This window comes from Meles meles, chromosome 16 (genome assembly GCF_922984935.1).
Source record: "Meles meles chromosome 16, mMelMel3.1 paternal haplotype, whole genome shotgun sequence".
NCBI classification, from domain to species: Eukaryota; Metazoa; Chordata; class Mammalia; order Carnivora; family Mustelidae; genus Meles; species Meles meles.
This window is the reverse complement of record NC_060081.1, coordinates 64381423-64396211: the sequence shown is the minus strand read 5'-3', so window position 1 is coordinate 64396211 and position 14789 is coordinate 64381423. Positions and strand designations below refer to the sequence as shown.

General features: G+C 51.6%; 1 protein-coding gene and 1 long non-coding RNA gene across 3 annotated transcripts in view; one reads left to right on the top strand and one right to left on the bottom strand.

Moving 5' to 3' along the window:
* The window catches only part of PLCG1 (phospholipase C gamma 1), a 37121-nt gene extending 29926 nt beyond the window's left edge, over positions 1-7195 (bottom strand). For both annotated transcript variants that reach the window (XM_045980813.1, XM_045980814.1), the window contains exons 1-2: positions 7102-7195; positions 6309-6652 (exon numbers count right to left, since the gene is read on the bottom strand). In XM_045980813.1, coding sequence (XP_045836769.1) covers positions 6309-6525 — 217 coding nt within the window. In that variant the 5' untranslated portion in view covers positions 6526-6652; positions 7102-7195. The remainder of the gene's footprint in view (positions 1-6308; positions 6653-7101) is intronic.
* LOC123926736 lies at positions 7190-14135 on the top strand. Its single transcript, XR_006815305.1, has 3 exons — positions 7190-8392; positions 10042-10170; positions 14024-14135. It is a non-coding gene; the product is annotated as an uncharacterized LOC123926736 (long non-coding RNA).
* The last annotated feature ends 654 nt before the right edge of the window (positions 14136-14789 follow it).

The following is a 14789-nucleotide window of genomic DNA, read 5'->3' as shown; positions in this document are numbered from 1 at the left end:
AAAGGAAACGAATACTTATTAAGTGCCCACAAGTGCCAAATGCTGTGCAGAGCACTTTCGCATAAAATCTTACTCTCATACACAACCTCACTCGACCATTTGAATACACAGCTCTGTGACGAAGAAATTCCTCTTATAGCTGAAAATCAGTTTCAGGTAAGTAAAGGTTACTTGTCCAAAGTCATGGGAAGAGCTGAGACTCAAACCCAAATCTGATTCTAACCACAAATTTTCAGTCCTATGGAGCCCAATTATCAACAGCCGCTCGAAGCCACTCATAGTTATCTTGGCTCTGCCTAGTCTGGTCATCCGTTACCATGTTGCTCTCAGAGCTCCCTCCAGGGAAACACAGGCCCCATGCCTCTCTGCACAAAGCACTCTACACGGAGCACCAGCACAGTCCCCTCCTCCTACCCTCACCTCCATTTCCCCCACAACTCTCCTGAAAGCCCCCCCTCCCCGACTCCTCCAGCTCTACGGGAATGGGGGGGGGGGAAGCCTCCTATCCCCTAGTATCAGGCCTTTGTGATATTAGGCCTCCCATGCCCCCCTCTCACTTATCCATCTCTGACCTCTTTGAAGCCATATCAGAGGAAAGAGTACAGAATGGGAAGAGATGCCATGAGTTAATGAAGACTGACAGGAATGGTGACAGAAGATACAGAGACAGGCCCTATCATTCTGACGGGGTAGCATTAAAGCACTCTCTAGAAGAGAGGGGTCTCCAATCAATGTGCTCAGACAGCATTCACTGGGGCAAGACTCACAGAAATAGGCCGGTATGATACCGCAGCAGCTGCTTTCAGCCAGCTGCTCTGTCTGTAGAAGCCAGCGGCAGCAGGAAAGAGCCCCGACAACAGCGGGGCTGAGAGCCTGGAGCAAGAGAAGGGTGGGCCTCCTCGTCTCCCAGTCAAAGGGCTTGGTGGCCAGGCTCTAGCCCCTCAATATGACAGGTCCATGGGCTCCCTTCTGCTACTGGGTCCTCCCGGGGAACTTAATCCTCCTCCTCCTCGTCAGAGACCCCGCCTCACCACACTCCACGTGAACCACTCTATGAAGATCTTCCTTGAGATCTTCACAAAACCCTTGTGAGACAAATGCAGTTGGTTACTATATCCCCCTTCTGTAGACAAAGAGCCCAGAGAGAAAGGCACACACTCAAGGTCACAGAGCAAGTAAGTGGCGCAACCGAGGAAGTCTGAGTTCCCAACGCAAATGCTAACCCACTGTGCTCCACCGGCTCACCCCTCCAGACCCAGCCCCAACCCTCCACAGCTGCTGCGTCCCACCGGCCTCTAGAGGAAGTCTTGCCCCTGCTCATCAGCTCTCTCCTGCAAACTGCAGTAGCTTTACTGGTTTCCCTCAGCCTCTCTGAGATAAAATGCAAGACAGCCCCACTTCAGTCACAGAGCAAAAAACCCAAGAGCATGGCGCCCTGAGGCCCTCCCTAAACTGCTCCCAACCAGCCCCAACCTTATCTCTACCACACTAAATACACACCTGAGCCCTGTACAGGGATCTCCCATGCTCAACCTGGGCACAGGTAACTTCTTCAGTCAGTCAAGCACTGCTCACAGGTCACCCCCACTTCTCCCGCCCCAAAGCCCGCCCTGGTTCTCCCGACAAGCCCAGCTCACTAAGCAGAGCTTGCTACTCGGCACTCACAGAGACCTGGGGGTAGACCTCTGTTATGGTACACAGCACACACGGTTATAACCACACGCTCCCAATTCTGTCTCTTCCAAGAATGTGGGAGTTCCTCAGTGGCACAGTCCATGTCTTAGTCACCCTTAGTGCCTAGCACTGGGCAAACAGGAGGTGTTCAAACAGTATTTATTGAATAAATGCCCCTCATTCCACAAGGCTACACAAAACAAGGTTAGTGGCCAAGATCTCTGGCCACTGACTCAGGACTATGCATCTGTGTGTATGTACACAGACACATGTATGTACACACACACACACACACACACACACACAGTGTCTTGAACCCAAATCGGACTAAGTCTAAAGCCACAAATCTCCAGTTACTGTGGTCAGTTACCAACCACTGCTCACAACCATTCCTTATCCCTGGCTCTGCCTAGAATCTTTGTCGCCTGTTACCCTGTTACTACACTGTTCTCAAAGACACCCACCCTCCCCCCAAACAAGGAGGCATGCTTCCCTGAACAAAGCAGTCCACAAGGTGCACAAGAACACACTCCCCTCCAACAGTACCCCCCTCCTTCTCCTAGGACTCTCCTCAGCTGTAGGTATGTATGGAGGGAGGGCAATGTTGGGAGTGCTCAGATTCTCCAGTCATCTGTGAAACAGGCCCCTTTCCTAAGTTCACAGGAAATGGAGCCCCAGCTGGACAGGGGCGCCTGGCAGAGCTGGTTTGGAAACCTACACATCAGGGCAAGCGTCGGGTGTTGAGGAAACACTAAGAGGTCTGACTTCCCCTGGAAAAACTATAGTCAGACAGGAAACACATAGGCAGGGATGGCTAGCTCTGGAGATCCGGACACGTGTTCTTGCTCCTTTCCCACTGGGAGTAATCAACCAGTACAAAGAAAACCCCCATGACACCCGGCCTGCCTACCTCAGACAGCTCGGGCCCAGTCGGCAGAGCAAGCCTCATGGACTGTCTCCCCACCAGCCTGACAGCCACAGAGGTCAAGCCCCAGACAACTGGTCCCAATATCACCTCCTCTATGAGCCTGACTGCCTTGTCTGAGAGGTTTGCTCTCTTCTGCCACCACTCCTTCCCCACCCCATCAAAGGTACAACTAGGAATTATCACTGTCTGTTTCCCTGAGGGCAAGGACCTGTTTTCATTCACCACCTAAGAAGGCCTGGCATCTAGAAGAGTGGGGAAGAATCCCAGTGGAAAGCATTAGGCTCCCAAAGTCCCCACAGATGAACATGGCTGTCATTCAGAGCCCTCCGTGGAGCCTCCACCCAGGCCACGATGCCCACAATGACCCTTGACTGAACCCCAGAAAGGTATCAGAAGGACCAGTGTGGAGCCAGAACTTAGAGGGGCTGAGGATCTGCAATGCAGGGCTACGCACAAAAATTTCTCCTTAGAGGAACAGCGGAGACCAGTGGGTATGGGGCCTGGGGCAGGCCCACTGGCAGCACAACCCTGGGGCTGAGAGTGCCCTCGGGATGGCCAGCCAGTCAGTGCCTGGAGAGCTGGGTCCAGGTGAGACTGTCACATAGTAGCACTATCACCCCATGGCACAACTCACCAGCCCCGCCCCCCCCCTCCGTATTTCCATTTCCTCATCTGTAAAATAGGGTGGGACTCCAGACACAGCCCCATCCCCGCCAAGGGCCCTTGTGAAGATTAGCCAAGAAAATATGATGAAAAGTCTTTGTAGCACTCAGCAGGAAGTCTGTAATTGCTTTGTATTCATTTATGTCAGTATCTGCAACATAAAAAGCCAAACATCAACCTGGTTCCTGTCGCATCACCAAGACAACTAGTACCAAAGCACTTTCCCACCCCTCTTTTGAGCCAAACTACCACCCTAGAAATGAGCACATGGCAGCCCCATTTCACAAGTGGCAAAGTGAGAAGGCACGGAGGTAGGTCAGAATGAGGGCTGCTGCATGGGTGCTATGCATTCTCACTGAACCACAGTATCCCTCCTTCAGGTCCAGACACCTTGGGGGTAGCAGAAGTGCCTCTCTCCTTGGCCAGGCTACAAGCACTGCATGGAACCCTGGCAGAGTCAGCAGGAGAAGGCCAGCTGGCTACCCACCTTCCTCAGAGCCTGCAGAGGGGGCTGCAGGGACCAGCACTCATCAGCAAGGTAGACCAGAAAATGGGCAGAAGTCAGGCAGCTTCAGCGGGACGCTCCATTTACAAGGTGCGAACTCTACACAATCATCTACTAGCATTTTTACTCAGACTCCTTCAATCTGGGCCTCCGAAATCAAAGGGCCAAGACTCTGACATTCTTTGCCTATACTCCCAGCTGATGAGATCCCTGAATCTGTACTTCTCTAGCTGACCTACCGCTGGGGGCTGGGACCATCAGGTCCTCTGCATTCCCATCACCATCTCCTGAAGACCTGATACACCATGGACTAGACTCTTCCCTCTCCACACCCCTTCCTCCTGTTCAGGCCCCAACTTACAAATAAGATAGCCACACCCAGGAGTCGGATGTGCCAATCTCTATAGATTTACTCCATAAATTTTACTCTGTCATGTACTGTTCTATATATGATAGGTGGGTGGGTGAGGAGATGGGTTGAAGCAAAACAAAACCATTTCCTCCCTTCTTCTGGGTAGTGACCTAAGTGAAATGTGAATTTGGTTCCCATCCTCCTCCCTTCCTATACCCTCAGGCTCTCCGAGAGCCACACACACACACACACACTCTCTCTCTCTCAACATTCACAGTCCAGGATGGAGGGCAGTCATAGTCTATTATTTCTATTGTTATTAAAACAGCTTAGGTTTATTAAATGCTTACAACGTATCAGGCACGTGCTAGAGGTTTTACAACAATTCTCATTTAGTCTCCAGAGCAACCACATATAGTATATGTATTACTACTCCTGCTTTACAGATAAACTAAGCTCAGAAAAAAATAAGTAACTGGCTAGATGCGTAACTGGCCCACAACTAATATATGGGCTTCAAATCCAGCCTTGCCTTCAACCACAGTGCTGCCCTTACTGCCTGCTGATCCCATGCATGGTTTGAAGTGCAACCTGTTAGCTACCCAGGAAATCTCTAGCAGGGAACCTCTGGCCAGTGCCACCAACTGAGCAGAGCACAGGGAACACCATAAAACCGAGGAAGGGACTGTGCCTGGAGTCTAGATGCCTGGGTGATGTCTCCAGGACTATCTGGTTCCCTGTGGTGTCTGTCCTTCCACAACTTTGGAATCCAGGCTCTCGAATCACTAAAATTTTCTCTCCATAGCTGACAGGGCTGTTGGAGGCACAGAGGAAGGCAGCTGCCATTTCTAAGTTCAGCAGCAGTATCAGATCTGAAGTTTGTAGTTGAGGATGGCTGCCTCACCACAAGACTTTCCTTCCTCCCAATCTCCTCAACCCATCTACACACATGTACACCATACCCAAGGAGGTCTGTAGGACCCTCCCTTGAGGGGGTGTCACTTCCTGATGCCCCTCCTCCACAAGGACCTGGTTCTGACCCTGGCTCTAACACCTGTCTCTAGGGGAGTCCTTGCAGGAAGCAACCCACAACTTGGGGTTGCAGACACACTATCACTCACACCTAATGTGGAGGAATGGAGGGCAGAGCTGGGTGCCCATCCGGCCACAGCACAAGCATGCACTAAGTGGCATAACACTGAAAGATCTGGGGTTTTCCAAAATCCCCCAACTCCCTCCTCCCAACTGAGACCTGTCCCAAAGCAGCCAAGCTCAGGCCTGAGAAGGCAAAGAGGCAGGAAACCAAAAGTAGCTACTCCCCGCTCCCTGCAGCCATGGAACACAGCACAGGAGATAAAGGGCTAGACCGGGATCCCAAACTGGCTGCACACTCTTGAAAAAAGTACCTGACTCTAAGGCACTGAAGCTGGCTCTTCTGGGCCAAGCTCTTGGGAATGTGCTTCCAAGGGCAAGGGGAGCCTGGCCCCTTTACCAAGAGTCCCTGTCCTGGCTCTGAGTGTCTGCCCACCCACGCAGACCTCTAAAATTCAGCTTCAAGACAAAAGCAGCGGGAAAAAGCCACTGCCTTTTCTCGGGCTTTTCCAAACTAAACAGGACCACCTTCCATTCACTCCCCAAGAGACAGATGAGTAGGCCTGGCTCTGATCCAAAACCAACCCTACCCCAACATCTAAGTTCTACTCAGGGAACCCAAAGGTTCCGTTACAAATGGAAACCAACCCGGGGGGCCCAGAAAGTTTCACCATGGGAAAAAAGGTGATCACGGGCGGTGACCTTCTGGGCCGGCCCCTGATTCTGAGACTGGGTGGGTTGACCTGCCTGGGCTTCCCTGGCCTCGGTCAACACCACTCCCAGGGCAGAGGAGACCCGATGCCCGCCCCGCCGGTCTCCAACCAGCTAGGATTTTTAGGCCTCTGGGCAAAACGCCTGGAACGCTCCCCCCATCCCAGGCTGGGGGAGGGGGTGTCCTGTCAGGTGACTGAGGACCCGGATGCCCCCCGCCCCCGGTGACCACCGGGGCAGAGGCGGGGGCGGGGCCGGAGGCTGTGGGGGAGGGCCCGAAAGTTTACCCAAGTCACTCCAGCAGCGGCCGGGGCGCACGGGAGCCCGGCGCGGACTCCCGTGGCCCCCGCGCGCAGCGGGCCAGGGGAAAGGGGCGCACTTACTGGCCCCCTCGATCTTGTCGGCGCCACGGCTCCACGTGATCTGCCGCGTTTCCAGCTTGACCTGGAAGGTCTTCCGCTCCGGCCGCTGCGACTTCTTGGAGTAGAACAAAGTCATGACGGTGCCCACCTCGAGGCTGCGGCAGAGGTGCAGCACCTCGGCGTCCGAGGGCGCGCTGGGCCCGCAGCCATTGGCGCAGGGGGACGCGGCGCCCGCCATGGCTTCTGCACTGGGGGTGGAAGTGGAAGAGAGGGTGCAGCAGGCGGCGGCGCCGCGGCGCAGGCCCGGCCAGCGGGAGCAAGCGCCGGCTGCTGAGGCGGCCGGCGAGCGGGCCCGGCGGCGGCTCCTGCGGGCGGAGACGGGGCGGGGCCTGAGCGGGGGGCGGGGCGGCTCTGCAGGCCCCGCCCCGGCCCGCGCGCCGGGAACAAAGGCGCCCGCGCGCCGGTGGAGAGGACCCCCGCCCGCCGCGCCTGCGCCCCGCGACCCCCGGGCAGGCCCCGGGCGGGGGCGCGGGGCGCAATGGCGGCGGGAGCGCGCGCGCCGCTCGCGGTCAACGAGCCTGTCCCTCCGTCCCGCAGAGCTTCAAGCCCACGCTGCCTAGGCTGGCCCCGTCACGCGCGGCAGCCCCGCGCCGGCCGGCCCGTCAGTCAGTCGCACACGCACAGGCGGCCGCTCAGCCCACTGTCCCACACAGGCCCCGCCTCAGCCGTTCCTCAACCCCGCTCCCCCCGCGGCGTCCGGGAGAAGAGGCGAGGGTGCAGAGCGCCCCCAGGCCCGCCGGCCAAACCCGGTTACCTGGGCGGACTGCCCTGCGGAGGGAGCCAGCCAGGCCAGGCCCGGCCGCCTAACACCCGCGGCGGCAGCGGCGGCGGCGGCGGCGGCGGCGGGTCCTCTGCGCGCCCTCCTCGGGAGGGGCGGGGGCGGAGCAGCCTGCGGATTGGCCGGCGGGCTCTGATGGACAGCAGGCCTGTCCCGCCCCTCCCTTTTGGCCGCGCAGGGCAGCTCCTGCGACGGCCGGACCCACGTCTGTCCTGCGTCTGTGGCCAGTGTGACCTTCGACGGACTCGTCATTCGGAGAAGTCCCCAGACCTGAGCCTCCCCTGGAGAGCCTTTAGACCTGTGGCCCCCGGTGGCCTCCATCTCTGCTTCTCATCAGCCACTGCCCGCCCCACCTCATGCTCCGCCTCCACGCGCCCCTCTTGCAAACGCTTTCCGGAGCTTTGGTTTTCGTGGCCTAAGTCCCCGTGTTTTTCTCCTGCCTCTCAGGCCGCTGCCTTTGGGTCCCAGAAGTTTCTCTTCCTCTGGGCTGGGTCCTGAGCCAGTTCCTAAGGCGACTTTTCCCATGGCTTCATCCGTAGCACCAAATCTGTATTCCCTGCACCTCGCTGCTCCACGCCCCCATTTAACAGGAGCCTCTCCCCTCCCTTCTCAAACCGCTCTCCCCACAGTCCTCCCTTTCTCGGAACGTGGTATTAAGTCTTCTAAGACGCCTGGGCCAAGACCCTCGGAGGTATCCTTGGTCCCCCTGACGGCCTCCACCGCCCGGCAATCTAGCAAGGGCTTTTAGCTCTACCGTTGGCTACCTCCACTCCACCCACAAGCCTGACGTCCATCTTTTCTCATCCAGACTATGTATTCTCCCTGATCTTAACAGCATCTATTCTTCATGCTTTAATCTTTAAAAAGAAATTAAATCGTGATCCCCTACCTTCGGCCTCAAACCTTCCATGACGTCCCACTGCACTTAAAATCCACAGGCCCTCCTGTCCTAGCTGGTCCTGTATGCTCAGGCCCCTTTCCCTCTCTCCCACTTTGTCTCTCACCACCTCCCCTCCACTCTCCATGCTGCAGCCACAAGGCCTTTTAGTGGTTATTTGAATAATTCATACTCTGTCTTCCTAAAGCCATTCCCTAGACTTGCACCTGAAGTGTAGCCGCCCCCATCACAGACAAACTGAAGACACCCGTGGTCACAGGGGAGCTGGACTGACAGATGATGAGTCAGGCAAAGCAGGACAACTTGAGAGCCCAGAGGCACAGCAGAGCACCCAGCTGATGCCAGAGAAGATCCAGGTTTCGGCAATTTGTGAGTATCTGCGTGTGTGCTTAGATCCCCTACCCAGCTGGGTGGTGACTCGTGTCCAGGGCTGCCTCTGACTTTGCCTTGCTGCAGTGGTAACGTGTGGGGTTGTATTTGGAGTCCCTCAAGTGTGCCCCTAGGAAGCTGAGAATCCAGCACAAAGCTGAACCTTTTGTTGGCTTCAACCGCCTAGGGGAGGTGCAGTGATCCGAGATGGACTGCCACCTAGTGCCCACCCTTTAAAGTGGGAGGGAGGGCACTAAAGTCGACCCAGTGCCTGGCCTAGCACTACAAGGCTTACAGGTGTGGTCACACCTGATCCTCATAATTACCGTCTAATCCGGGATTATTGTCCCCAGTTTACTGATGAGGAAACTGAGATTCAGATAATTTCTGCAGCTTGCCCCGAGGCCACATAAGTAACAAGTGGGAATTTGAACCCAGTCTGTCTTGAGTCCATCCCTGAGCTGCCCTGTGCTGGACCTTAGTGTCCTGGGTTGGGAGAAAAAGAGAAATCCAGCACTAACCGTCTAGTTATTCAGGCATTAAACAGATAAACAGTGTGATGTAGGAACGGTTGTGCTGGCAGGTAGGGAGGAAGAACACAGAGGGCTACGAGATAAAACATGAGGGACACCTATTTTAGCTCTTAGTAGAAAAGAAGGCCTCTCTAGAACTCAGCAGAGGTCTACAGGATGTGAGTAGCTGGTCAGGTGAATTATTAGAGGTGGGCTGGACAAAAGGACTTTCCAGACAGAGGAAACAACATGTACAAAGGCCAGAGAGAGCTTAATGAGTGTAGGAATGAAAAGGCTAGAGTTATACTAAGTGAGGGGGAGCACCACAGATGATGAAGCCAGGGACAGGTGGGGACAGAATGAGGCCTCTCTCGGCTTATCTGTTCTCGTCCATTTGTCCTTGACATCCCCTCCTAAGTGCTATAGTCCTTGTCAGGCTTCTTGTGTTGACTTGGGTAGCTGTGATACACTTTTAAAATCTCTTTCTCCATTTTCTGAGAGCTTCCTAGCACTCAGACCATGCTTTCTTGCTTTTGCTTTTGCCTCCAGGGCCAGGCAGGCCCCCAGGGGCTCCAGAAAGCTCTGTCAACAGGAGCTCATGTTTTCAGTCTGCTGCCAGGCCCTTCATCAGAAAAAAAAGGCCCCGTTTCCTTCTGGGATTTCTGAGCTAGCTTCTCAGGCCTCAGGTGCCTCCCTCCACCAAAAGAGATTCAGGAAAAGCAGGCCATGCCGAGGGGTGTGGCTGGTTTGGGCTTCCCCGAGCTCAGCATATATATGGGTACGTGGGTGTTCCTGGCAACGCGTGCAGCTGCGCTGGCTTGGAGGGAGCAGCCCAGAACCCACACAGGACCCACGCCCTGACATCACCCAGGCTAGCCCTGCTTGGCCCTATTTCTGTTAGCACTCATGCTTCAACATACCCCAGCCCACACCGCACCTGGGTGTGCCTGTGTTCTGGATAAGGGTCCCAGCTCAGATGCCCCTTTGGCCTCATAGGGCCTGACCTCCTAGGTGTTTGTTTATTGAACACTTAGAACAGCACTTGGCATATAGTAAGTCCTATATGATGGCTTTACCCACGTTGGCTCATTTACTTATGACAGCATTCTAAGTTCTCTTATTATTCCCAACCTATAGATGAAAAAACTGAGGCACAGAGACACTGAGTGACGTGTTCATGGACACACAGCTGAGAGATGGCAGAGATGGGATTCAAACCCAGGCAGCCCGGCTCGGGTGTCAAGGCTAACGCTGCCTCGCGTGTAGGTATGAACTATTGCGCTGTGTGTCCTCACCCCCTTCCGTAACACCCCGACCTGATGTGTTTTCTGTCTTTAGTTACAGCTCTTCCTTGCCTTATGATGGGGTTACATCCCAGTAAACCCATCATAATTTGAAGATACGGTAAGTTGAAAAGCACTTACTGTGTGTGCCTAGCCTACCTTAAATGTACTCAGAACACTAACATTCGCCTCTGGTTGGATAAAAATCACCTAACACAAAGCCTGTTCTATAATAAGGTGTTGAATGTCTCATGAAATTTCCTGAATACTGTAGTCGAAGTGAAAAACAGAATTGTTGTATGGGTGCAGGGTGGTTGTAAGCGTAGGGGTTATTTACCTTCTTGATTACACAGCTGACTGGGAGTCATGGCCGCTGCCCAGCATCGCAAGAGAGGCTCACGCTGCATATGGCTAGCCGGGAAAAGATCAAAATCCAAAGTACAGTTTCTACTGAGTGCCTATCACTTTTGCATGATCGTTAAGCTGAAAAATCGTGAGTCAAACTGTCATAAATCGGGGACCATCTGTATTTGGTTAAATGTCACAGATTAGGCTCTTTGGAAGCAGACTCTGGATGGCAGAGGCTAGCATGCAGAATGTTTGATAGGGCGGGCTCTTGGGATCAACACTGTGAGAGAGAGAGGAGGAAAGAGGAGGGAGCACAGGGAGAAGTTAAGCTGTGGCACAGGCCTGGTGACAGGCTCAGCCAACGTCCAGGAAGCTCTGTTGTCTAGTGCTGGCTTGAAATGGCTGGGCCTTCAGAGTCCCACTTCAGTCAGCCCTGGGAAGAGCCCAGCCTTGGTCACATGGCTGTCTGGAACCCAGACGATCTTTGAGGGCTGACGGGTCTCCCAGCAGTGGGGGCAACAAGTGCTTCCTTGAAGGAGAATCTCAGTGGCACATGGCTGTGCCCACCTCAAATATATTCCTTTCCAGTCCTTTAGAAACGTTTAGAGCATTTAAACCAAAGAACAAAAATATTGCACTGTAGAGTTGGAATAGGCTATATAAGGAGGAGGAATAGAATATGGTTAGTATGGGTTAACACGACTGCTGTCACTGAGAATCAGATGTAACTGAGCTTCCTGGTAGCCAAAGCAAAAACTTTTTATTCTGTTAACTGACTCCCCGGGGGAGAAACATTTTCCTGGGGTGAAATTATAAAAGAAGTTTCCCATATGGACACTTATTTGATTGAGATAGTGGAGAATGTTCCCAACAGATACACATTTTTTATTGATTCCTTGTAATGACCTTGCATAAATATAGAAGGGATAATATAAAAGTGTAGCTCAATGAAGCCCCTTCCACAATTGAAAGTAGGCAGAGTTATAGACCTACAGTCTTGTTTCCTCACATAAAACTTTATCCTTTTTCTTTAAAGCTGTTCTTTAAAATTTTTGCTTGGTAGTTTCTTATTTTAGGTGCCTGACCAGCTCATCTCTGAGTTTGAGCCTGCTAACCTGTACCTCTGTATACAGCTGGTACTTAATACTCACATCAGTGCACCTTGAGCTCCACCCCACAACCTGCAGTTCAGATTCTTGACCTCTGGCCCCAATATCTATCTATGTCTCCAACTTACAACTTAGTTGTTGGATCTCATGTTTTTTGTTCTTCTTCTTTTTTTTTTTTTTTAGATTTCACTTATTTATTTGAAAGAGAGAGAGAAAGAGAAAGTGAGCATGAGCATGGGGAGGGGCAGAGGGAGAGGGAGAAGCAGGCTTTCTGCTGAGCAGGGAGCCCAACACGGGGCTCGACCCCAGGACCCTGGGATCATGACCTGAGCTGAAGGCAGCCGCTTAACCGACTGAGCCACCCGAGGTATCCCTTTCTCTTCCTTTCTTCCAACAAACTCTCCTGATGCGCCTCTATAGTGGTAACAGCGGAGATGAATCAGACCAAGTTCTCACTCCACTTGTGAGTAAAGAAATACCCACAGAAATTTGTCAACAGATGACAACTGGCTGTGATAAGTGCCCCTGGAGCACTGAGAAGAGACATGTGTTGGTAGCTGTGAGGGTAGAGCTAAGCAAGAGAGAATGTATATGCCTAGAGATACGGAAACTCCCACCCGGTATAAGGTGATCATTCGTTTTACAGTCAGGGCGCTCCAGATGTTTTGTGGCTTCTTTGCAACGAAAATAGAAACATTCTTAGAGACACATGATTCAAATGGCCAGTATGACAGCTAATTTAGTTATGTGAACATATTCCAAACCACCTATTTAAAGCAGCATATTAATTTATGAGTATGTATTTTTCCCACTCTCACCTTTGCAGTAATAAACTTACGGTCAACCTCTCTACGAATCTTTGATTTCTGTGTAGTTATCCCCAAGAGAACTACTTTGAGTCATCTAATATAAATTTCTGAAAGCACATCACCTTCAGTGCTTTCTAAGTTGTTCTGAGAGTACTTTTGAAAAATCAACTTGATTGAGGAATAACTTACATACAAAAAAAAAAAGTGGACCCCTTTTTAAGTGTAAAGTTTGGTGAGCTTTGATGAATCTAATACCCTCGTGTAACCTCCACGCAATCAAGGTACAGAACACTTCCATCACCCTGAAGTTTCTCGGTGCCCCTTTATAGTCAGTCTCCCCTGCCCTCCCGTCCAGCAATCACTAACATACTTTCTGTCACTACAGAGTAGTTTTTGCCTATTCTAGAATTTCACATAAAATGGAACCAAGGAGTATGTAACCGTGGTCTACGTTCAGCATGTTTTTGAGACTCCTCTGTGTTGTTGAAGAGAGCTTACCGAGTCAGTATCTGATGCCAAATTTTAATCTAAGCAGAATGACCTCTGTGTAACGTTAAAACAGCTTTCTTTTCATTTCTCCCATAGATATGTATTAATGATCTGCATAATAACTACTTACTGTATTGCACTAAAAATTTTATGGAGAATTTCAAGTATGTATGTAAGTGTAGACAGGATAGTATAGTGAACTTCCTCATACCCATCAGCCAGCTTCAATTTTGAGCTGATGGCCACTCTGGTTTCATGTCAGACTCTACCAACACCTTCCATATTTTGACACAAATCTTAAGTCTGTAGTATGTTTTTCTGAAACTGTTAAAATACACACACATACACACACACACACGTGTGCGTGTATATATCTATATGTAGCTTGCAAGCCTTAAAAAAAAAAATCAATGTTGTCTTGCTATTAAAGTGACCTTTAAGAGATTTGTTTATATGTAATACTTGGGATTGTGAGAAATAATTACTCAGTCTGTGGTAAATTTCTTTGCCTCCTTGTTTACACATTTTGTCAGGGAACTACTTATAATCGTCCAAAACTAGCTTGAGAGGTCATTTCAGGGTAATGTCTTTTCTCCAAAAAGTGCTTTCTGGTTCAAAACAAGTCGAGAGAGTATCCCATTATATGAGGGATTTTGTAAAGACCAAAATATAAGTAAACTCTTTCCTGAGTAAAAAAAAAAAAAATTTATAAACCTTTTTATGGGAGAAGTACCTGTATTTGGTGTATGTGGCATTTAGGAGGTGATTTCAGAGTTGCTAATTTACTGGATGTGGAAGTTAGAGAAAGAAGGAGTGAAGGCTGGTGGTGGCCCTAGACTCTGGTTGAGGGGCAAAGTGGACGGTGGTGCCTCTGTCTGAGATGTGAAACAGCCCAGTGGCCATGGAGTAGTTGGTACTGAGCTCAGTTCCAGAGATTGGAGAGTGAGTAGCTTGGGGACCTCCCTTCCAGCTCCAGCATGGGTCTGAAGCTCAGGAAAGGGGTCTAGGCTGGAGATGGAGGTCTGGGAGTCGTTGCCCTCCTGTGTGAATGAAATCCACTAGGCCCATTTCTTCTGTGCAGAAGAGAGAGCCACAGCAGCCAGGACCTGAGAGATGACGACCAAGATGAAGCAGCCTGAGAGAGACAGGAGGAGAACCAGGAGAGGATGCCATCGTGGAAGTTAGAAGTGCTTGGAGAGGCGAGTGCTCACATGTTGTGGCATTCCATTTGTCTGTCATGTCCACCGGAAAAGACAAATTTATAGAGAAAGCAGATTAGTGGAGGCTGGAGGTGGGAGTGGGGATTAACTTTAAGTGGGCATGAGGGAACTCACTGAGAGGATGATATACTAAAACTGATTTATGATGATGGCAATAGCCCTCAGTAGTTACTAAAAATACACTTGGAATGGGTGGATTTTATGATATGTAAAATGTTTTCAGTAGAGCTGTTAAATGGAAGAGTGGAAGTGGCCAGTGCCACAAAGAAGATACACAATGCAGAACCCATCTATGGTTCTGGTCACTCATTCACTGGTGACTGTGGTCAGAGTGGAGGGGGGATTCAGGGTCAAGATGGGACAGAAGCTGGTGGCAGTGGGTAGAGGAATGACCCGGCAGAGTGGATGACTCACTCCAGGCACTTGTATGTGAAGTGGGAGACAGAGGGGGTGGTGGCTGCAAACAGCTGGGAGAAGTGAGCCTTTTTTTTTTTTTCTTCATTTTTTTTACTGTGACGTAGGCCCAAGGTGGACATGACAGAGACTGGACAAGAGCTGCTGAGCAGATGGAGGGGGTAAGGGAAAGAGGAGCCAAGCAAGCACGCAGATACTTGGCATGCGGAAGCC